Below are 25,291 nucleotides of genomic sequence, written 5' to 3' on the forward strand. Positions count from 1 at the left end.
GCAAACATCTTTCAATATACCACCTGATTATTCGTTTTGCTTAGTAAAGAGAAGAGCCTACTATTGCTATCAGTTTGCGTTGCATCATCCAGATGGATGGTATAATTCTCCATTAAAGATATTCAACAAAATGGTACTCAGCAAAGCTCTCGTGGAAAAACTAACTACAATTGTACTGAAATATTTCCATGACCTTTCTCAGATAAGATTCTGATTTGCTCAGAAGAAGATACTATTTTTGACATTCAAATGAGAAAGGACTTACAAGTCTATGTCTGAAAATCTGCTATTTTTTTAAAAAAACAAATATACTATTTCTTATTCCTGAGAGTTTTAATGAATCAATAAGTGCAACAGCATTGCATATACTCAGCTAAAGTTTGTTCTCTGGAACATGAGCTTCTCAGTCCTCGTCTTGTTCACCAAGTGATATTGATGGTTTTATACTCCTTTATAATGTAGCCATTGATAAAGTGCTCGTATTTCCTTATACTAGGGCATGGTTAAGTATATTTCTATAAAAATGTAAGAATATTTGCATTTTCCAGGTCTGTTTCAGGCATTATGAGTGTGGTGTCCTGAGAGATGCTGTTGTCCATGAGAGGCTGGGATTATTATGATCAAGTGCTGTATTTTGACTTCACCCAGTGGCTTAAAGATTTGTGGGGTGAAGAAGAAGTGTTGGACTTTTAAGAGAATTAAACAGGTAAGTCTATTGAAATAGTTTTGGCTCTTTTTTATTGTCAGATTTCAGATTTTTTCAATTGCAAGTTCTATCTCAGTGCTCCTTCTGTCCAAAAAAAAATCTATTTCACAATCACAAATGCAAATGACTTTCACAATTTTTATTCTGAGCAGCTCTTTATTTTGTAAACTCTTTTCTTTAGAGAAAAAAAAAATTGACAAAAGGAGACAGAGTTATTTCCTTACATTTTGATAGCAAGAAGAAACTCTACACCCAATAGCATATAGCCACTGTGAGAGCAATAAAAAAATGAAAATAATTCAGTTAACAGAGTTTAGTAGCATCTATGTACGTTATTTTATTAAAAAATTGTTACATGTATGAATTTTATGGCTGATTTTCTGTTTATTTTACCATTATATTTGGTTTATTATTAGATACTGAGAAATGTCTTTCATCTCTGAGACTCCTGTTTAAACAATCCATCTCATTTCTTAGAATAACCTGCAGAAACCAATTGACCTAAGATAAGGCAATGTGCTAAGGATGCACTAAAACATTGCCAAAAGTCAGTCTGTCTTATCTGATTTTGATGGATGTTTCACTAGGCAGGGGGAAGATCAAGAACAGTTTTGTATCTTTTTTTCTGTATGTTGCTGTAACTTTTGTCTTTTCAAGTAAGAATCTTGAAAACTATGCAGGATCATGGCACTCTGGTACAAACTAAATCTAAGAATCAAGACAATGTGTTAAGCTAAGATTCTCCCAGCTTATCGGTGATTTTCTCCTTGGTAAAGAATAAAGAATTGAAATATTATGTACCAGATCTAGTCAAAGTTGTCCTGAAGTATGTGTAGGGCAGCAGTAGATACTGCTGAACAAATTCCAGGCTTATGCCAATGTGAGTTGTATCATACAAAAACACAGTTTGGCTCAGGAAACACGAGGGCAGTGCTCAGGTGACACTGTACCTTGTGATCGGCACTGTACAACCTCCAGACTGGACCCATGAGTAAAAGACAGCCAAAGAGAAGTACAGAAAACTGTCTTCACATCCATTTCTCCAGACTTTAGGTTTGGAGTACACTCAGATAGATGCAGGTCGGCTGTATCTGTATCTATTTCACAGCTGCACTACCATTGTATTCTGCCTGTTTTCAGAAAAAAATATTTGCAACAGAATTATTTTTGTAACTGTCAAGAAAAATACATATTGACCACTTATTGCTGCAACTGAACTATTCTCTGATATCAAACCTAGTAATTTAACTAATAGATTTTTAACAGATTGCAGTTTTTAACGTTGAAAAACTAAAAAAAATTTAAAATAAAAGGGAAAATCTTGGCAAGTGACTGAAATATGACTAAAAATTTCATAAACGCAATGTTGCAACTCATCATCCCCATCATAACTGGGGAATTTTCATGCTGATATATAGTGAGAAGAAAAGTGTTTAAAATAACACTTATTTGTGTTTTTGTTTTAAACACATAAGTGTTTAAAAAAATACTATAATATGTAGTATTATATATGTATATATGTGTTTCTAGTTTTGCTTTATTTTTCTATAGAAATCTACAGCCTTTTAAAATGCTCTTCTCATGTGTCTGTATTTCTTATGGTAGCTTTATTCTGGTGATATGAGTGGAAAGTTGGATCAGGATTGTTATTCAGGATGCTGTTGCATCAGGATTGTTTATGGTTCACTAATATTTATCTCCTTAAGACTCAATTTTTTATCCATTTTTAAAAGAAGTTTTAACATTTAATTTAAAAGTTATCTATGAAATAGAAGTCAACAGTGATAGAAGTCAAGGCTTTCAAGCTATGTAGCATGTGGAACACAAGAAGCTAATCGCACATGCAATTCTTATTTTGTCTTTCAGAAAATATTAGTTTTTCTCTGTGCTGTCCCTCTTTCGTAGTAGTCTTTGGTGATCTGTACTGTAAAAACTAAGCACGCTTAAACTGTTATTACGTTTGTTGTCACAATAACGGTTCAAACTTTTCACCATTTACATCAAAGGATAAACTCTTTCCAACTTTCTATGATGCATTTCTGGCTGAAAAACTGGGCCAAAAATTAGGATCTCTACAAACAGCTGGTGGGAGAAATTCTTTCTCATAAGTCTTAAATTGCTTTACTAGCCAATGAACTTAGAAAAAGACCTCCAAGAAGCAGTGGGAAAATTAGCTTCCAAATCAAGATCTTCCCTATTTTCGAATTTTGCATGGTAGCACTATGGCACAGGGCAATTGGTATCCTATCAAGGCCAATGGTAACCTTGGCCATGTAATGAAAAACCGAAATATTTTTGTAAGAGACTCTTTTCAGTACATGGAAGCTTAAAGCAATTCTTCAAACAGTAAAAATAAGGCACTATTTTTTACAGGTTTACTCTTAGTGGGACTTTTTGCTGGGAAAACTTGTTTTCTGTTTTGATTTGGTTTGGGTCCTACTTTGATTTAATGACAATATTGCTAAGGTATGAGAAGTCTGTCAGGACATTTCAATGCTGGTTTTAACGTCTTATGACGTGGTTTTAAAACGATCCCTTCCAAGTTCATGCCTTTCCACATTTTACTCTCTTTTCAACAAGTAATGTTTATCTTTTGAAGTTTCTGAACAACAGAAATTTAAATATTGTATAAATACACATGGCAAACTCAGGATATTTCCATGAGTATTAACAAAAATGAAAGTAATCCAAAATTTGGTGAGTTCGTATCATGAAAGTTTTACCTTTGCCATTCACAACAAAATCTGAATGTGGTATGTAAACTAGCTAACTGTACTGTACTTTCAGAAAAGACCTGGGGGCAATTGCATGTTTTATATCTGGAGGCTTTGAGTGACTAATAATAATACCATGTGCAATCGACTGATAGCTCCAAGTTAATCTAGGGCTGTTTACAGTAGTCTACTTACAAAATGAAGTGAGAAGTGAGGATACCTGGGAGTTCAGGAATGAGCTGATCAAGTTTTTGACTGCTCCAGTGATTTATGGCAGGTATTCTGAGCTTGACAGACTTGGAACTGACACTACACCTTTCTTTCTCTTTGATTTTTCTTCATCCATTTTTTAATTTTTCTTTTGAAATTGTGTTTTCTTAATAATTCTCTTTAGTTATTTGTGATTTCTTGAATCTAATTTAGAGGCTTTTGTCTTCTTGGAATAAAAGGCTCCTAAGCCATGTAAATGCTTGAAAATATAGTGTTCATTTCTATCTAAGGTATTCTGTGATTTTTAGAGGCAGAAAATGATCCTTAAAAATTGTATCCTTTAAGAACCAGAAAGCAAAATAAAATTAAACCTTTAATCCTTTGTATTTTTAATTTTAATTGTCTTTATTGTTAGCAACATTTTTGGATTTTGAAACTATAATGATAAACACTTCCTGAAAGAAGACAAGTTTCTATAAATATTTTTCCCTTTCCATTTGAGGTCAGTTATTAATTTTACTACAATCATCATAATTTTTAATATTATTATAGATAAAATCTGTTTGCATAGTTAAATCAGGGAAAATCTAGTCAGTAGACCTCTGAGAAAGTCTTGCTTTTCCTGTGTAAACACTGTGGGAATGTGACTGACAGTATGCTGATCCTTTTATTGGTACACTTTCTCACTGGAAAGTCAAGGATGACTTCTTCCTCTTCTTTTTTTTTTTTTTCTTTTTTACTCTTCTATCCCATTTCAGTCTTTTAACAGATTTTTCCACATCTGATAGCTTATGATGAAAGCAAATTATGTTGTCAGTGGTGCGCATTGGAACTGTCCATTTCCCTGCTTGGCACTCTAGTTGGTCCTCTCCATTGAGCCTTTCCTGCCCTTAATTACTTAAATAAACTTTACACAATGGGCATATCAGCCCAGAAGGGCTCAATATAGAGAGCTTTTGCCTCTTCAAACTCACCTCCCTAAGTATTTGTAGAAATGAAATCTCATAACCCTGTTTCTCAAATTTATGTTGCAATTAAAAACAAAGTCACATCTGAATTTTATTTCTCTAACTCAGCTTCTATCTTGCAGGTTTTATCCTTCTATTCATCATTTTATCACTCCATCAATCAATAAATTTCAATTGTCTAGCAATTTCAGCAGGCCAACAAAGGAAATCAAATGTCCAAACACCACCATGCTCCCTAATAAAAAAAAAAATACATTCCTAGGGAAAGTTACAAAATTTTTTTCATTACAGAGGATCTTACAAAAAGATGAGGCAAAGAGAAGTGTGGAAAAAGGCTTAGGGACATCTTGAGTGTGTCAACACAATTATCCTGTTGCTGACAAGAGAAGTTAAAACCACATAGCACTGTGATTTCTACAATAAAGTCTTTCCTGACACAAGTCAAGGTGCAGCTGAAAAGCAGAACACATGCAATCTAGATCAGGTTAGCAATCAAGACCCTGAATCTTAACATTGTTTTAACATTTTTCAAGTATTTTTAAAGTCTGTAAACCCCTTTGGTTGTTCATCACTTCACAGAAACAGATAAATTGGAAAAAAGAAAAAAAATAAGAAAGAAAAGATGGACCACTGTATCAAAGGAAATGTCAAGTTATTTGAGCCATTCCTTCTAGTTCCCAACCCTTTGCTCTACAAAATGTGGTTACATAAAAATTGATATAAAGATCTCTTCTTATTCTGTCTTTTTCTCAGAGTGTCCTGTTGGGTTAGATTTCCGTTCCGCCATAGGCACATTTAAAATGTTCCATTATTTTTCACCAACATTTCTCTACATTACATTGGTGCTGGTTGTAATTTGGTTGTCTGAGGATTTCATCAAATTCAAATGGCACTTTGAATTTCTTTCTTTACAATTCCATTATTTTATATTTCAAGTTTTATGAGAGTTTGCTTTTCTATTCTTATTGGCTGATCTTTTGTGGCACCATGAATAAAACACATATTTTCACACATCTGAGACTACAAGACCATCATTCTGTGGTGAGATGGGAATGAACAAATGGCTGCCTCAGTGTGATGCAGCTTGATGATGCTGTTATAGTTGGGGATGGTTCAATACAGATTGTCAAAGCAAACACACTCAGCAGTCCATGTATATTGAGATATAAAGCTCCTAAACTGGATGTAAATCTCATGGTCTGTCAAATAAACAGAAAGCATTTTAAGAACTCTCTAAATGAGCATTGGAAATTAAACATTTTAGAATCTTGAAATGAGCTGTCCAAGTCAGTTGAATAATACCCCATTCTTTCTTCCTACAAAAAGTCAGGAGTTAGAATGGAAATCTTCTAGCATATAGTCATACAATAAAATCACCTTTAAAATTTCCTTTGCAATCTCTGTAGCTTGACAACTGAAATTTCGCATGTTTCATAGCAGATTCAGTGTCCCAAAATTCTGTGAGTGAAAATAACTTTATAATAACTGGAAAAAATAACTGGAAAACAATGCTGAAACCATAGAAATAAAAAATAAAATCTCCATTCTTAATATTGCAATGCAAATTTTTTTTAATCTATTAATTCATGGAAATACATATGTTATTAACATTATTAAACATCCCTCTTAATTGTGAAAGTTAAGATCATGGCTGTAAGATATTGTAAGACATTAATGCATAAGATATTATGTATGAAGTACATTGAACAACACTTTTTTTTCAACAATTTATGTTTCAGACATTTGAGTAATATTCAAATGATGTTTCCAAAAACTTGAGAGTAGGATCTGACACTGTCGGTATCTTTGACAATTACTTTACTTCATGGGTTGCTGCAATTAAATTGTGACTGCTTATTAGGCAGAGACTACAATAAAATTATTCTAGTTATCATATCAAATAGCCATTCATCACAAATAAGTATTTAGTACTAATAGAGTTCAATATTATAGGTTCCTCTCTGTAATGAGGTATGTTTAAGATCAAAAAAGTATTTTTGAGAATAACATACTCTTCTATTGCTGTAGATCTACCTTAAAGCATAAATAAAACTAAATGTGCAAATGGTCAATGCAAGTAGTAAAATGGAAGATATGCATATTTCATATATTTTTAGGGACATCTTTATACATTATTCCTGTATGGACAAAACCACATTCAAAGGCATGCGTGGCAATGTCAGAAATTCTGCCTACAGACTATACATATGTGTATATATTTACAGAAGATAGATTTCATTAAGCAATGACATGAACTTTGAATTTCCTCTATCATCTTTTCTGTGCTGCAACTATCACAGTAATAATTGTGTTTGCAGTTGAAAGGCAAAGTTATGACTAATTGTAACAAATTCTGTCAAATTAGATCATTAGTGTTCCTCTTACTTTCCTCTAGTAGTTTTTCCTCTAGCAAGGAGGTGGACATGTTGGATTTCTCTTTGTATTTGGGAATATATTCTACCCTCTGATTCTGTTAGTTCCACTGCTGCTTCATATAATGGGAAGAAGCAATTCTGCAGTTCTCCTAAGGCGGAAGTTTCTTCCGACTCAATCTACAGCATTCTGTGGGTTGATCTGGTCTGGATGACTGATGTCCACCCCAGCAGTTCCTGACTCCCTCTCCTGAAGAGGACAAAGCACCAAAAAATATATAAAAATTCATAGGTTGTTTCAAATACAAGGAGTTCACCTACCAGTTACAATCATGGGCAAAACAGATTCGACTTGATTGATTTTATATATGGAAAATTTAAAATGGAGTAGAATAGTGAAGATCAAAGACAAAAAACTTGACAAACCTACACCTCTCTCTCCATTCCCCCTGCCTCCCCCTCTTTTCCCCAGGATCAGCTTTGCTCCTCCATTCCCAGTCCTTCTACCTCCTCTCTGAGTGGTGCAGCCAGATGGGGAATGGAGATTAAGCCATAACAGTTTATCTCTGTCACTCCTTTGCATTTTTCACGTACTTAAGCATGGGATATCCTCATCACAGAACACTGTTCTTTCAGAACAGCTCCAGTGTGAATTCTTCCCACAGAGAAGAATCTTTCAGAAATTGATTGATCCAGAAAGGATCCCCCACCAGCCACAACTTCTGCCAGAAGACCTGCTTCTGTAAGGACTCTTCTCCACAGGCTACAGCTCCTGACAGGAATGTGGTCCAGCATGACTCTTCTACACAGCCTCCCTCAGGCACACTCTTGCTATGGAATGGCATCCTTATGGGCTGGATGTAGACATGTATTCCATTGTGGCCCTCCATGGTCTGCAGGGAAACAACTTGCATCACCGTGGTCTTTTCCAGGGGCTGCCAGGAATTTCTTGTCTGGCACCTGGAGCATCTCTTCCTCCTTGTCATTCACTGACCTTGCAGCCTGCAGGGCTCTTTCACATTTTCTCACTCCTCTTTTTTGCAATTTGTCTGCAGGATTTCTTTTACTCTTTCTTAGAACTGTTATCACAGAGACACTACCATTATCATGGTCAATGGGCTTAGCAGGGACCCGTCTGCAGTCTACTGGAACAGACATTGTTCTGCACGGGCAGCCTTGGTTTCTATTCACGGAGGATACCCCTGCAGCTCCACAACTATCAAAACATTGCCACTTGTATGGAATGGAAATTTGACTGATGCAACACAGGTCATAATTGTCCTTGAATATTTAAAGCTTTAGGAAGAATGAGGAAAACAGCACAGGTGACGACATTTTAATTTGTAAGGAGCACTGGAGAATAAGAATCCATTTCTGAAACTGATAAGACCTGCCCCTGAAGGCAGAGGTAACTCAGATTCTTGTTAGTAGTCCTCTTGCAGCAGATTAGAATATCCTACTACCTCCCTGGGGAGCTTTACACCTGAGCCAGTTGTGTAAGGGAGGACATTGGTGTGATCAAAAGCTCTGTGGTGCCTCAGCAGGGATCGCTTCTTTTTTGCCTTCTCCCTTACCTGGATCAAAACCCAGCTTGTGTCATCCAGTGGTGGGTGTTCAGCTGCTCTGTCTGATGTGGATCAGAGCATTCACCACCACACAAAAAACTCTCCTCCTCCCCTTCTTTTCGGGGCAGGGAGTGCAAACCTGGCCTCAGCAAATTAGCCATTGCATTTTCACATTGACAATTTTTTTTAGTCATTAACGACTAATGTTTCAGTATCTCACAGAAACATATGTGGGATCAAAATTATACCATTTGTATAATTTTATGCACAATTCCACTTTTTGAAATCATGGATAATACATTTAGTAGCTTTCAGGAATCTTAGTTATACAGGTTACTGAAGTTGTTACCTCCTTAAATGAAAATACACTGTAGATATGTCCACTGGGAGAAAAGAGAAACCATGAAATCAGCACTCCTTAGTTATAAATGTAAAAAAAAAAAATTAGGAGCACCCTGTGCTCAAATCTGAATTCATACAGGTTTTTTTCTGATGATTGGGTGTTTTTTATTAAGTCTGTAACATTTTTTTGCATATTGATATATGTCCTTTACTACCTCTAAGTAGTATATTTTTCCATATCAAGCCTGATATGTTTCCTGCTTCTATACAATCTTTTAATGAGATTCTCAGATATCATGATTACTAAGTCTTGACATTTTTGTCCTGGATTTTATTAGAATGACATTTTAAAGTAGAAACTTAAGTTTTTGCTGTCTGGGTTTTTTTGTTCATATTATATACTCATGCTGTTAATCCATTTGGATATGTGCAATAACCAACAGGATTTGCTATTTCTCTCTTTTTATTATTATCAGTGAAAAATAATTCCAACTATTCAGGACTCATCCATTTAGCATATAAATTATAGCATCTTGGTCCTCTGTTAAAATATTATTTCATGTGAAAACACAACCATCATAAGAAAGGGATAGGAAATTTTTATTTTTACATCTTAACCATGCTAAAAAGTTGATCATATATCATTCTGTTAGCCTGATATCGAGGGCTCTCTCCATTCATTTTGCATTTAGTAAATAGTAATACCTTTACTTTGATGAGAATTATGTAAAATATGAAAGCAATTTAAGCTAATCAATATACTTTCCAACTGAAATAGTTTAAGAATATTCACATGCCACATTTTTACATCTCAACTGAGAAGTGGTCATATCTTAAGCTGAGCTAAACACATTGTCTATAGCTATGTGAATGCAGTGCAGGAAGAAACAGTTCCAGCTCATAACTTATTCAAAAAAGAATGATTTGTGAACAGTTCAGTGTCAGTCTCTTCTCCCCAGTAACAATTGATTGGACTATACGAATGAGCTTCAAATTGTGCCAGGGGCAGTTTAGATTGGATATTTACAAAAAATAAAAAACCTTCTCCAAAAGGGTTGTCAAACATTGGAACAGGCTGTCCTGGGAAATGGTTGTCACCATACCAGGAAGTATCCAAAAGTCATATATATTTGTTATTTAGAGACATGATTTGATCATACACTTGGCAGTGCTGGGTAAACTCAGTCTTAAAGGACTTTTCCAATCTAAACCTTGAGATGTCATCTAGATTTCTGTAAGGCCTTTGACATGGCCTTCATCTCCAAATGGGGGAGGTATGCATTTGACTGGTGCGGTATTCTCTAGATAAGGAATTGCATGGATGGACGCAGACAGGGAGTTTTGGCTCTGTGTCAAAGTGGAGGCCAGTGACAAATGCTGTCCCTCAGAGCTCTGTCCCGGGACCAGTGCTCTTCAGTATTGTCATCAGTGACATGGACAGTGGGATTGAGTGCATCCTCAGCAAGTTTACAGAGAACATGAAGCTGGGTGGTGCAGTGGGCACAAGAGAAAAAAGAGATACCATCCAGGGCAGCCTGGACAAGCTCAAGAAGTGAGTCCACAAGAACCTCAGGAAGTTAAACAAGTGTGTTGGCCCAAGGTGTTGGGTTGGGGCAATCCCAAGCACAGACACACACTGGGAGATGAACTTATTGAGACCAGTCCTGTGGAGAACAGCTAGGGAGTTCTGATAAATAAAAAGCTTGACATGACCCTGCCATGTGCACTCTCAGCCCAGAGAGCCAAACGTGTCTTGGCCTGTAGCCAAAGCAACGTGGCCTGCAGGGGAGGGAGGAGATTCTGCCCCTCAGGTTCCTTGCACCCAGCTCGGATATCTCAACACAGGAAGGACATGGACATGTTAGAATTGTCCCAGAAGAGGGCCACAAAGATGACCAAAGTGCTGGAACACCTCTCCTGCAAAAACAGGCTGAGAGTGCTGTGAGGGTGTTGAGGAACTAGAACAGGTTGCTCAGAGAAGATGGAGATGCCCCACCCCTGGAAGTGTTCGAAATATATTAGGATGGTGCCCTGAGCAATATGATCTAGTGGGTTGGATTCCTGCCCATGGCAGAGTAGTTGAAATTGTGTGACCTTTAGGGTTCTTTCCAAAAGAAACTATTCTATGATTCTAAGTGATTTTGTGATTCTATAGGTCTTTTCATTTGTATAGTGGGACAACTGATAAAGAAATACTTTGGTTTTAACCTCTCAAAATGTAAGACCAGTGAAAGACATTTGTTGTCTTTAGAGGAAAAGGCAGATGGATTATATAAGTTGCAGTTAGAGGTTGCTTATTATGCTTCATCTGAGCATTAGCATAATTTCCTTTAGGTTTCTTTGATCTTTCTGTGTTCGCCTCAGGTCATTTCAAGAGTTATGCTTGAAATGCTCCATTCCACTGGAAAAGCACTGTTGTGAATTTTTGCTGCTGCATAGATTTTCTCAGAAATGAAACTGTACTGCAGTGTCTAAGACAAGCAGACACAGCCCATGCTCTGTAACTGAGGATAGAAGAAGGTGAGAAGGCTGAACCCTGTCCAGCCAAGGAAAGCTAAATGGAGTCATACACTTCTACAGACATCTACTGTGTTCTTTTTTAATCCCCACCACTTCAGAAGAAACACATTTTAACCATGTGTTGTATGGGAACACTAACTTCTAGTTTCTCTTTCTTCTTTTTCATTTATATTTTTATTAGCATGACCATTTCAAATGCTAATCAATGTGTGAGTTTACCACTATTCATATTTTACATAGCCAGTGCAAACTGACCTCTCTGCTGTGAAATAAACAGTTGGGAACAGGAGTTTTGAGATGTCTCCCAGCACATAAAATCTTTTATAAGATTTAAGAACAGCTGCTCAAATAAAACCTTCTGATCTAGTTGGGTCTGGGATAGGATTCAGCTAGTCACAAATGCTTTAAGCATTGGGCAGGAAATTGGGGTTTTTTCTTACATCTAAATGTAGTCTAAAACCCTTCATTATTTCCACTGCACATCAGTAATGCTAGACTGTCATTAAACACATAAGACACTCACACAGAGTTTCCCTTCTGTGATGCCATAAGTAAAAGGTATAAAGTGTCTGTGTGACCCAGAACTATTTGCCTTTAACTCACTTTTATGGCCAAGACCCAATCCTCCGCTTGGGCTTATTTTTCTGCCACACATTAAGTGTTTCATCTTAGATTTATTACCTGTCTCAGGGGGCCTCATGCACTGTCTGTCAAGCTCTGGTAATGGTGCTTCTTGGCTCCCACATGTGTCCCATTTTTGTTTTGATGGCAAGCAATTCGGAGAGTGGACTGTTGAACACAGCACCCACACAGCGCTTGGCACCACAGCACCACACTGCCTGAAGTCTTGCCTATTTGAGTGAAATCCATAAAGAGTTATATGTAATAACTCTTCCTAAACCCTCCCTAAGGACATGCATTTTCTGTCCCATCATAAACAGAAGGCACTGAGAGTTAGGAGACACAAAGTTTCTGTCAGTAGAGTGAGCAAAAAGAGATACATTTTTTCTCAGTCTAGTTGTGCCTCACCTCTGGCTCAGAGGATTGACTTTTCTGGGCTGAAGGGCAGTTTATTTTCAAGGCTCATTCAGTCTTGGCCTCTGAGCCATGGTTGCAATCAAAGATGTCAATCAGCATTAGCTGTAATTGTTTTATGATAGAGAACTGGAATGAGGCCACCAATTCATTTCCTATAGGCCACAAAGAAGATATCTGATTGTCACAATTTTCAGTCATTGCTGACCTCAGGCAATTTCATGCCATTATCTGGAGGTTAAAAGCTCCCGATATCATTACCTGACAATAAAGCCATCTATGCCTTTGAATTCTCATTTCTGAAAGGGTTTTTGGTCTGCCTACACTTCCTCATGCGCTCACAGCCAGCTGTTGGTACCAGGACAGAGAAGTGATTGGTGGTGATTGGATTTAGGGAATTGGACTTAGCCAGCCCTGATGCCACCTGCCTCTGTGCACAGTTGTTTTTCTTCTCTGTGGCCCAAAGAGCCACAGTGGCTTTAAACCATCTGAATCTCACCCGAAGAGGGAGGCAATATTTACAAAAATATTTCAACAAGTAACTGCAGGCATTTTTGTTGCTGTACTGGGGACTGGTATTTCAGAAGCTAGACAGCACTAGCAGATCTCTTTCCATTAACTTGATAATAGGTTGATAGTAACTTGATATTGGCTTGATATTGCATTTGAAAGCATTTACTCTTTGGAGAGTGAGGTTCAGGCCATTAGTTTTGTTTGGGTCGTTTTTGTTATTTTTTTTCCTCACAGTGAAATGTTTAATGAATGGTTCTCTTTGCATTTAGTTTTCCATTTTACTTAGAAAGCTTTTTGAAAGACCCATAGAACATTTCACTCTCAGAGACAGTCTTGAAGATGGTTCATGATATTGTCTTCTTCTTTACAGTTCCTCTATTGCATTTATATGATACAGCTATTGAGATTTCCTAAACTACATGTAAAACTACTGGTTTTAAAAACAGAAATGTTGGTATCTCTGGCTGTATTTACTAGCATTTTATTGCAAAAAGAGATCCCAGAAAATTAAAGAGGTTGAGAAGAAACATTTCTGTGGAAGTAAAATCGGAGGGATTGGAACTTCAAATTATTTTGGCAGTAGTAGATATCCTTTTTTCCTCTTTTGTGTAATGGGGAAAAATATCCAACATAACCATAGAACTGTAGGATGATTTGGGTTGGAAGGGACCTTAAAAATTGTATGATTCCAACTGCTATGGTCAGGGACACTTTCCACTAGACCAGGTTGCTCATAGCTCCATCCAGCCTGGCCTCTTGAGCACTTCCAGGGATGAGGCATACACAACTTCTCTGGGCAACCTGTTCCATGCCTCATCACCCTCACAGTATAGAACTTCCTCCTAATGTCAAATCTAAACCTAGTTTATTTTACTTCATGTTTTTAATAAGTCCTAGAAGACAATTTCATATGTGTGTGTATGTATCTATATATAGAGATAGAGATAGAGATAGAGATAGAGATAGAGATAGAGATAGAGATAGAGATAGAGATAGAGAGATAGATAGATAGATAGATAGATAGATAGATAGATAGATAGATAGATAGATAGATAGATTAGATATATATGGTATAGATATAGACAGATATAAATATATATATTTTCCAGCCTATCATTTTTAGGTCAATATTTTTTTCTCCCTTTTGATTAATAAAAGTAAGAGTAGAATAGCTTGAAAAATACCCCAGAATAGCGTAAGAATCTTCTCTGCTTTGTTAAATAATCATATACTTAAATATCAGGGATATGTTCTTCCTCTGCCTTTTTCTGTATTACATAATCCACCAAACAGATGATAGTAAGATATAACTAAAATAAAATTAAGAAGAAAACACACACTCCTCCCCCAGAAAACAGTTTTAAATAAAAGTCTCTGGTTTGCAATGCTAAAAATTACTGAAATATTATTTGAAAGTTTTAAGCTACATTGGACTCAGAAAATGTTTGAATAGCTGAAAGTCAGAAAGAAGGTACTAATCCATGCTAAAGGATTCTAGGAGAGCACAGGTACACACAATATCCTTTACTTGCTAATTCTTCCTACAGCCACTTCCAGAGGGGCAGCAGCGGACCTGGATGTACTACTGTACATACTTTCAGAGCATTGGTAGAAGAATCTTTTGAAAAATTCACAACATTATTTTCTAAAATTAAATTATATATTTGCTTGATTTATTTTAGTGTATTTTATTAGATAAAAACCTTCTATTACTCTCTATTACTTTGTCATTCCTCCAGTCCACAGGGATGACATCTCTTTCTCATATGTATTGTCTAGAATTTCAGATTTTGTTTGCTTTCAAACATGAATTACTGCTGTAAAAAATAAAAAGGATAAGAAGAAAACAAGAAACAAACCTTATACCTTTTCAGAATATAAGTAGACATTAGTTTCATGTCTAATAGCTCTGCCCATGGTACACTGAAATTTTGCAGCAAAGCAGATGTGTCACAGTCCAGCATTCAGAGTACTAGAAGCTCATATAATTGGATTACTAAATTTTTTCTTTTTTTGAAAATATTTACTGTATTATCCCAGAAAAATTCTTAATAATTTTGATGGAAAAATAGAAACACTAACTACTTTCTCCTTAACCTTGTGAAATGCTGAAAGATTTCTGGTTTTTGGTTGAGGAGTCAGAAATCAGATTAAAGAGCATTTTAGTGTTTCTTAGTCTAGTCTTTTTATCCCTTGTGCTTCCTCTCTACTTTTTTCTCTGTCAGATGCATTGAAGGTTGGAAATTGAAGGTTGGATGACTTTTCTTGAATCAAAACATTAAAAAAGTGTAGACAGCTTTAAGTGTCACTGTATTATGAGTGGCTAGAGAGTGAGAAAAGGAAAGAGTGGGAATTCAGCTTTTCAGTCATTTTTGAGAGAGTAAAAAGGATTCCTATTGATTTCATCAGCAAGATGTTCAGAAGTCTCTGATATAGTCGCACAGTACAACCACAGATTGAAAAAAGCAATGCTCATTTTACTCCCTCAAGCCTTATCTTTTGAAAGTTCTTACTTCCAACTTGAGCAGTACTTTTAAGAGTCAGCTTCTGGAATGGAACTGAACTCTAGCTCAGAAAATCTTTCTGGTTTAGATCAAGGATCCACTAAAGGGGATTTTAATTAATAATCTTAAAATGAGAAAGATGATAAGGAGTGGTGAAGACATCTAAGGGGACAATCTTCACTATGTCACCTGGATTTCAATGAATGTGTGTGAAGTCTTGACAGTGGTCAAAGCAAAAGTGGCAGTGTGCTATGTAATGTTGGCCGAAGTTTGCTCACTTATACTTTCCATCCCATCTCTTTTTCCCCCCTATCTCTTTTTTTGCTGTGACTATTGCATCATTTATTTAGTAAAGATCCTCTGGTGCTGCAAGTATGTAAGACTTTGAGCCTGTAAATTATCATTAACATCCTTAATTTTCACCCATATAGGTAAAAGCTGTCACTCCAAAGTAGAAAGTCTTTTTCCATGGCTTTAGCTTTCATATGGTTGAGTTTCATAGTAAAACAGTACACGGGAAAAAAAAAGTGTGACTGAACAAGGAAAAATGTTTTACACTAGGAGGGTCATCAATTTCCTTGTCAGAGTTGAAAGGAAACATATTTGTTGTTTCCCTTGACTTTATTTTACCTTCTACAAACACAAAAATTCTACCAATGATCAATTTAAAAAAGGATCTTCTCTCAGCGCAATGGTGATTAGACTTCCCCTCTGAGAGCATGGACTGAACTTCATAAAAAGATTCTTCGGCTACTCGTTTAAGAAAATGGGCCTGATGTTTCACATTTTGCTATTTATGCAGTCATTTATACCCAGATAAAAGCAGGTATGAAATGCAATCAGTTCAGTCTTGTTCTCTTACATCTGCTATATACAGACATAAATCATGCATGAGCTGCTTGGTAGGGAAGAATCAAGTTTGAAGTATCTATGTTTTATGAACTTCAATAGTTTCCTGTGAGCCAAAACTAGGCTTGGAAAAAAAAATACTTCAAGGAACTTCAAGCAGGTAATTGTTCCAATCTGTTGTGTTATCTCATGAGCTTTGTCAGACGTGATCTGCTGCCAAGTTCTCAGTCTGTTGGCATTAATTCTCTCTGCTCTGGGACAATGTTAACCCCCACCTCCACTGGCCTGCCCAAGGAAAAAACAGATTAGATGCACATGAATTTGCTGCTGAAAACCTTTTCTCTTTTAAGTAGCATAGACAAATGTAAGAGACACAGTACAAGTTGTTGCCACACAAGTCACAGATTTCCTGGGGGTATGTATGACCACAGTCTGTTCTATTTCTCATGTGTGTGAAAGTTAATTTGGAGCCAGAGGAGAGGAAATGGGAGGGCAGAGACTCAGCCTTCCTTTGGTGTCTCTTTCATGGAAGTGACTGAGCTTCATACCTCATAAAATATTCATCACATTGTTTGAAGAATAAAACAACATATGTGTGTCTTCTCTCAGCCTTTAGGAAAGAGAGAAATTCCTCATGGATATGATTTGTATTCATTGTGTAAGCTTTTGTGGGGCTCGTAAGTCAGTGAGAATAAAGATCATGTGGAAAAATGGTTTGAAAAAGGTATTCTGTGGGGTAGCTCACAGCTCTCATTGTACTGCAGAAATATGATTTATTTTCAGACTTCACTAACAAGACTCTGGTGAGATGGACATTAATCTCCACAGACTGCACTTCCCCTGAAAAAAAATATTCCTAGAAGACATTTTTTAATGAGTTATAGGAACTGAGTATCCATATCTATGCATCATATTAAAATGAAGGCAGCCAACTTCTGAAGATTATTTTACTGCTTATTAAAGAGCAACAAGCATTCAAAAAGAGGGAGTGCTGGTAGCAATTCCCTAATATATTACTACCTTGTAATTCCTAAATTTTCATTCTGACTCCCCTTTTGCTGCCTCCTGTCAGTCTCAGAAACAGTGCTGACAGAAACAGTGGCACATTGCCACAATGTCCCTGCCTTTTGTTCAGCCCTTCCCATATAGTCTTCAGTAGCTCCAGAGTTTTCATAATTTCTTTAGTAGCATAGTCTTGCTCATTTTTTTGTGCTTTCCTGTTAAATTTCCTTCATATGAAAATAAATACATTTTTGAAATTTTTGAATTTTTTTAATTATTCACTTTCACAAATAAGGTCAAATAGTTTGTAAATTTTTTCTTTGTTAATTATATGCTATACTATGGTCAGTCATATTACTTTTTTGAAGTTAGTGATAAAGTTCAGGTGGACAACACTTAGTATCATGCTCTCAATCTTCCAAAGAGTGCCTCATGCTGTCCATAATCCTAGGATAATTAAACATTTTCTGAGCATCATGTAGCATCTATCATCCTCCAAACTTGTCTCCCTAAAATCTCTTTTACTCCTAAGGCTAAACGTTTTTTCAAGGCTATAATTAGGTCTTATCTCCTAGCTAACAAATATTTTCAAATGGCAAAGATGCTGTGCATCTCCACACACAATCTCCAGTGTTCCCTCACTGGTGTATAAATAAATTATATCTATAATACATATATAATATATTATATATATAGTAATGAATAATAATAAATTATATAATTAATATAATATTAAACTATATAATAAGCTATATATTTGGTGATATATAGTACCATTTTTCTCTTCTTGGTACCACTTATCATAATGACACATGACATAAGCTGACCCGTGTCACAGTATCGACATGACATGGGGATGCAATTTCTGGGAATGACTGCTTTTTCTACTGGTTTTTCATGGTCACCATGGTTGCCTAAATAATGTTTTAGGAGATTTTCCAGGTGGTGAGAAGGTCCCAAACTGCATCTGTCTTGGAGGAATGGAAGCAGCAAGTTCTTCTATAGTTTTTTCTACTGTCAGGCAGGTGCTACTCTAGTTTTATTCTTCCATTGTAATTGGAATTACAGAGCAGCTGGGTTTGGGAAAACTAATTCTCTGCAGATGCGAATATTCTGTAGTAACTATTAGGTGATAATAATTCTAACAAAAAATGTTTTTTTTCTTGGGGAGAAGACATGCTACTTGTATGATCTGAAAGAATCACAGTCTAATCATTTTATGGGCTTTAAAAATATGACCCAGATAATTACCTGCTTCAGAAATGTTTTGCTTTGTGATATGCTGTCATGCTTTTTTTCCTGTAAAATACTGGTATTTGCACTGTCATCAGCCCTTGGCCATGGTCCAGGGCTCACTTTTCCTAGGTAGTGGATGAAATAATAAGAACTCTCTTTCCCAGGGTGTTTGTATTTAAGGTGAGGCAGCAGCTAGAAACAAACACGCCAGAGGAGTACAAGATTAAGGCAATACTGATCAATATGCTGGGCAGTACCTAATTGATGCAGTTTTTTATGCAGACAGCACCACAATAGTGTTAAGGAGACTCTGAGACAACTTATAGAAAGTTCTAAAGTTATGAGAGAAAGCATAGATACAGATGTACATATATTGTGTCAAATCTGTAAACGGGGAGATGACAATTATGTTGTGTTTGAAAAAATGTTGGTAATATTCAGGCAACACACCAGGTAATCTGAAATGAAATATTCTCCATCTAGCACTTATAGAGGGCCTTGGCATAAATAGTTTTTTGAGTTTTCAGAGTTTTTATGGAGCATCAAAGTTTATTTCAGGTTCATTTCAGCTGTCTCTTTTTGTAGAAAGCCCAGCCAGCTGCAGAATACCTGAAAGTCTTTGCTGGATATTCTGCCTGAAGATAGGATGACATTATGCTCTTTCTTCTAGAATTTCCCTGAATTCCTATGCCTGTGAGTCAACTTTGTTATGTTTAAAAAGGAAATGGGAGAAATATGGTTCCAAGGGGCAGATCCCTTGTTTCAGAAAAACAGTTTTAGTGACAGTACTTGATTTTAGAAAAGATGTTAAATATTTATATAAAATGCAGCAAAATACAGAGAAAGAAGTCTGCATGCCCACGGGTTCATTACTCAACCTGTTCCAGTCACACCCCCCTCATAACTGTCTTCCTTATATCTCACCTCAACTTTCCCTCTTTCAATTTAAAACCTGCTCCAATTGTCTTGTCTTTCTCTGTATTTCATATAAACACCCTTTAAATATTGAAAGTCCACAAGGTTATATCATGTTTTGTTAAGCAAAATACTACATACTACAATTTTAATGGAAAATTTCCATGGCAATTTTATTTTCTTAGCACTTATCTGGCTTATAGCTGTATCTCAGTGACAGGCTTTGGAAAGCTTTGATTCTTAGACCAGAAAAAGAGTCACCACAGATTTATTGGGCCCTCTGTATGCAACCTACAGGATAAAAACAGGCTTCCATTCTATGGCATCTGAAGTAGAAATTGAAAGGCAGCAAGCTCAATAAAACAGGATGCATTCTTCACCTAATGGCAGAATTCAAATATTTGTCCGCTAATTTTTACTCCACACTAAGATTTAGCTTATTCAACATCAGTGCTACCTTTTCACTTTGAAAATTGTTTAAAACTGTATTGAGATTTCTGCCCTCCAACACCAAATACTGGAGTTGCTGGAAGTACAGTTCTTATCATAAAAACCTGAAAACCAGTTTCCAGTTGGTGCCTGAAAATAATTCAGCTATACTTCCAAGAGTGGTGGATATTTTGTGGCATGTGCTAAGGCAAAAATTTTTCTACTAAACCCATTAAAGACTTTTAAAAAAAATAGAAGTGGTATATAGACAAGAGAAGGGAAACCATTAATTTTATTAAAGACAGATACTTATTCTTCCTATATAAAGTTCAACTTAAATATGCTACTTTCTTTGAATAAAGAGTCAATTTAATGTTACTGATCAGGGAAGTGATGCCTAAGATTTATAGATTTTTAAATTTTTCACATATTGAATGCTTTGTAGATTGCTAAAGCATGGCTGCAGCTTCTAGTACTTTTCCTATCTTTCTTCCCAGCATTTAGGAACAATAAGTTAACCTTATTAATACATTCCTAAATATTATTTAGTCCTATGCCAAGAAAAGAAACAGCTACAAGGATGCTCTCTTTTCCAACCAGAATCTGGACCAGATATAACAAAAATGGGGCAAAGAAAACCTCTGGAATTCTCCCAGAGGAGAAGGACCCCTAACCAACTAGCCTTTTAATTGGATCATATATGATAAGTGTACTAATCAACTAACATTATAAAAATTGTAGAATTTTTATACCCCATGCTATTTTTCCCATTTTATGTACCTGAAAGCTTTCAAGTAAAGATTTGCTTTCACATTCACTCCAACATAATTGGGAAGATCTATTTTGTATTCTAGCCATCAGAAGAATTTTTATTTCCAACTGAAAGAATTGTAGCTCATTTTTGCTATAATAAGAACAGTAAGTAATAGTGATTACTTATACATGCTTGCTATCTCATTAGACATTTGATATAAAAAAATATCCAATAAAAAGTCTAAGTAGGTTGTGGTATTTTTTTATCATTTTTGAAAGGTTAGACTGAATAAGTTTTATTATTTCCATTATGCCTTAGAATTTGATTATTCAATCAACCTGCTTCAATCCAGGAAGTCACTTATGGTCCATCAGTTTAGTGATGCTTTTTGGTTTCCGACATGATTGATTAAAGAAAAAAAAGTTATAAATAAATAAATAAGACTGCTAGTTTATTTCAGCTTCACTTTCTTCTCTGGCATGCGTCACTCTTGCAGCAAGATTCACATGCAGAGAAAGTGGAGAATACTAAAAAAAATATAAGCAGGACAGAAGAGTCAAGATATACTGGTAGATTTCCTTTAGAAACTATCAATCTTGTCAAGTATAAATTAGCAATTTTTTTGTTTTAAAGACATTTGTTTAAAAATTTCTGAAGTCTTGGAGAATTATTCTAGAAACAGACTTATTTCTTTGCTCTTAGACTAAAGAACAGCTTACAATAGGATTGTAGGCATATTAGGAGAGTTCTTATCCACCAGTTCCTAAATTCTTTGTGACTGACTCATATGGGCTTAAAATCATTATAATGGAATACATATAAGCTTTTTTTTACATACCTGAGTTACAGGAGACAGTTGCTCCTGTGCATGCCTGAGACTTGTATTTTCAAACATCCTTGAAATGGCTTAAATGCTGCTAAAAGAAATAAAATTTTAAGCACCTAAAGAATCTTGTAATATTGTCCAATAAGGCTCAGAAATACAGACTCATGCATTATATGACCTGACCTTGGTAGGCAACTGTATATTAATAACAACACCTGCAATATCCATTTACAGGTAGCATTTATGTTTCCTTAATGTAGATTTATTCCAGGAAAATCAATAACACAACGCAGAAAACAACAGAAATATTGGGACTCTACCCTGTGGTTACAACAGGAGATCTGATAGAGAAATGTAACCTGCTTTTGTGTCTTGAGCTAAACCCTACTACCATGGGAAGTAGATCTCCTAAAGCTGGCAGTTGCTTTTGTTGATTCTGAAGTCTGGAATGGGGATGGGATGAATGATGACCTCATCTGCTTGCACTGAATGCCAGAGCTGATACAATGGCCTAAAGTCAAAATACTGAAAAGTATTAGGGTCATATAAGTACCATATAACATGCTGAGGCTGGAAAGAGTTCATCTATTATATTTTGCCATGCTGGATTGCCAAGTAAACTATATGAAAAAAGTGTGAGTGATAATACTTAATACTTCGGAGTAAACAGCTTTAGCCAAATTAGTGTTTTGTTCCTGATTTTGTTGTTAGAAACATATTAAAATTTAGGCTTATGGTTTCTTCAAGGACCTGCTTGGTCCTGGAGAGACTAGGTGGAAAGATAGCTTCATCAGAGCACAAGAATGGTTCATTTCACTATGTGAAAAGTCAAGAAAGTGTGCCTGAAAAAGCTAGTGGGAATGAACATGGAGCCTCTGACCTCAGACGCATAAAAGACTGTAAGTGGAGGCAGGCTTCTTGTAACAGGAAAGGTAATGAAAATGTGTGCCTGTTACTACAAGGGAAATGACCAAAGACCTGGGGATGGTGGAGGTACATTTTTGTCTCAGTTTATGCTAGTAAAATCTTAAGATTTTAAAATTTAGGTGCCCTTAAGACACTCAAGGCTCTGAGCCTCCCAGTCCATGGGACAGACAGAACTCAACATTGGCAGCTGTCTGGTGTATTTGCAATGCTTACATCTGCCGCCTTCAAAGATTGCAGCTTTGTTTCTGATGCTTGAAAAAAGCCAAACATCACATCATCCTCAAAAAAATTAATAAGGAAAATCCATGACATACAGGCAGGTCAGCCTTCTCCTTAATTTCTGGGAAGGGTCTGGATGTACCCTGACTTTAGCAGGGGTTTTGTAGAAAGCCTCGTTCTACAGCATCCTAGAGTTTCCTTACCACTGAATTAGTGAGATCCAGTTTAGACAGCTGAATGACATGGTGCCTAGATGCACAGGCTCAAATGATTTTGACTGGTAGTGAAAATTTCAGCTGGCAGGCATTAACTAGTGTTGTCTGGTGACTGAATTGATGTTTTATTCATTCATTTTACTGCCTTTATTAGAGCCTAGATGTTGGGAAAGCACTCTTTGTTTGTGGATGACAGCAGCATGGGAGAAGCAGTTACTGATCAGGAGGGCAGGGTTCTTGTTGAGAAGGATATGGAAAAATGCCTTTATGGGAATCCTGGGGGCTCCCCAGAGGCCAAGGACAGTCTGGCCCCCGAGGTGACAACCAGCTATGAAGAGCTCTGCAGAAAGGGCCCTGGGATGCAGTGAGTTGCCAGGAGTCAGCAGTGTGCCTAGGCATCGCAGGAGCACCAGGGAATGGGCCAGAGGGGAGTGGGGGCCAGCGGCACCGAGTGCTGCCCAGATTTGGGCTGCGTGTGCAAGTCAGATTCCAGCATTCTGGACTGAATACAGCAGAGAGTCCTCACCATGGCCAGGGCACAGGGCAAACAAAGAGGGGCTGAGAGCCATGTCAGTCCAAAGCAATGGTTCACATGATTAGTACAACTATTTCACTTGATATGAATAAAAGAGAAACCGGCCACCAAAGGCATTCTCCTGATTTGCTCGGTATATAATTTTGCTGGGATCAGAATATACAGTACCCAGAGGCATCCTCTCACCCAAAACATCTGTTTCTGTACCAGTACCTCGCTGCAAAAGGTACCCAGGTCAGTGAGGCACAACTTAACCTTGATAAATCCATTCTCCCAGTCATCTTGTTTATTTCTAGCTACAAGAGTCCATAGGGGGATGCAGTTCATCCCCTTCTCAGAAACTGAGATAAGTTTGAGTTACCGGTCTGTAGTTCTCCAAATCCTTCTTTTGCCCTACATGTTGAACAGAAACCAATCTGGAGTGATAATTTTGGAAAGGGAGAAAAATGAACTTTTTTCCTTTTTAGAGTTTGAGAAGAACAAGTTTTCCAACCTGCTTGAGAGTGTGGCTTGTGATTTTTCAATTTATTTCACTAATTTCTTCTCTGCCACAGCCTCACTTCATTTTGATTGTTTTATGTTTAAATACAAGAGGAAACCTGATATTTTTAAAATCAGGATTTCATTTATTTCCTTCACAGATCAGATTGCTGATCTCTCTTTTTTGTAGTCTCCATCAGGATCCTTTTACATTTAGACTCAGAGTTTTCTTGCATATTGTGGAGCAGCTAAAACAGAGACACAGTTTTCAGTCCTGATATTAAAGTAATACAAATTTCAAATGTTTAAATTTACTCTTTGACCATGTCTTTGAAAAGGTTTTTGTCATTAGCCTTTGGATCTGATCATGTGTTAATATGACTCTCAAGAACTTCCTGGAATTCTGTAAATAAATTTCAAGCTGTACAGACAAAGAATTAGGAATTATCTTGGTTGAAGAAAAAAAAATATTTTGATTTCTTTGACTTTTAATCCTCCATTGCTTTCTTTGTTTTCATTCATGTACCAGTAAGTTTGAGAACTAAATTTTATTGCCTGCATTTTAGCTATAGTTAAGTGAAATATTAGTTCTTTAGAAAATAGCTCAACATCCATGCATGTGAATATGAATGTAAAAATTTTAGTTTTCATTAGTTTTCTGAGAAAACTATATGCATAAAAAGAAAATTGTCAGACTCCCTAGGAACATTTTTGATTTTTAAGGAGTTGTTGACAAGGAGGCCTGCCTTTTATAGAGAAGTAATGGTGTTAAATAGGAATAACAACAATAAAGTTGTTTGTGCGTTTTTTAGTGTTGGTGTCTTTCTGCAGTTGCAACTGAAGAGTTTTCTGTTTCAATGGATCACAATTGACATAAACAGCAAGAGTGAAGCAGTCTTTATTTTACTTATTTAATACATCTGAGACATGGTCTTACCTATCACTTCTAGGAGAGACAAAGTGTTTCTCATTATTGAATCCAAAGCAGCAGATGGACATTTGTCTTCTCCTTCCACCTCAATGTCATTCATTGAAAGGAATTTTGTCGGTGTAGAGAAGACAAAATTTCCTCATGTCTGATATATATAGTACAAAGCATTGTACTTCATCACCACTCATGGCAGTCTTAATTAATTTTTGTACATTGAGCTTATGATCAGTGCACAGGCAGTTGGGTAGCTTGTATCTGAGCTAGTATGAGCACGCAGCACAAAAATTCTTGCCAAAACTACATAAAAATGGTAGGCTCCTTTCCAAATCCTATTGATGCACATTTTGCAGGCTTCACAAAGCTCCTGGGCACCCTGTTTCCTCTGTTCATTTTCAGGAGTCAGCTGCGCATGGCTTGATGCTGCACTCAGATGTACTGGTTTTGTCCAGTATTTGGGCATATCAGAATAAAAGCTGGTGTACGGCTTCTTAAAGGGCATCTTATTAAAATTGTCTGTCTGACTA

The 25,291-nt window shown here is 36.5% G+C and overlaps 1 protein-coding gene across 8 annotated transcripts in view; it reads left to right on the forward strand.

Moving 5' to 3' along the window:
* The window catches only part of LINGO2 (leucine rich repeat and Ig domain containing 2), a 483,020-nt gene that overhangs the window by 318,149 nt on the left and 139,580 nt on the right, over positions 1-25,291 (forward strand). For 7 of the 8 annotated variants that reach the window (XM_064735329.1, XM_064735331.1, XM_064735334.1 and 4 more), the window contains one exon: positions 549-706. In XM_064735329.1, coding sequence (XP_064591399.1) covers positions 617-706 — 90 coding nt within the window. In that variant the 5' untranslated portion in view covers positions 549-616. Of the gene's footprint in view, positions 1-548; positions 707-25,291 lie in introns of those variants that run through there. The other variant, XM_064735336.1, reaches the window with a different exon arrangement.

This window comes from Zonotrichia leucophrys, chromosome Z (assembly GCF_028769735.1).
Source record: "Zonotrichia leucophrys gambelii isolate GWCS_2022_RI chromosome Z, RI_Zleu_2.0, whole genome shotgun sequence".
Taxonomy (NCBI): Eukaryota; Metazoa; Chordata; class Aves; order Passeriformes; family Passerellidae; genus Zonotrichia; species Zonotrichia leucophrys.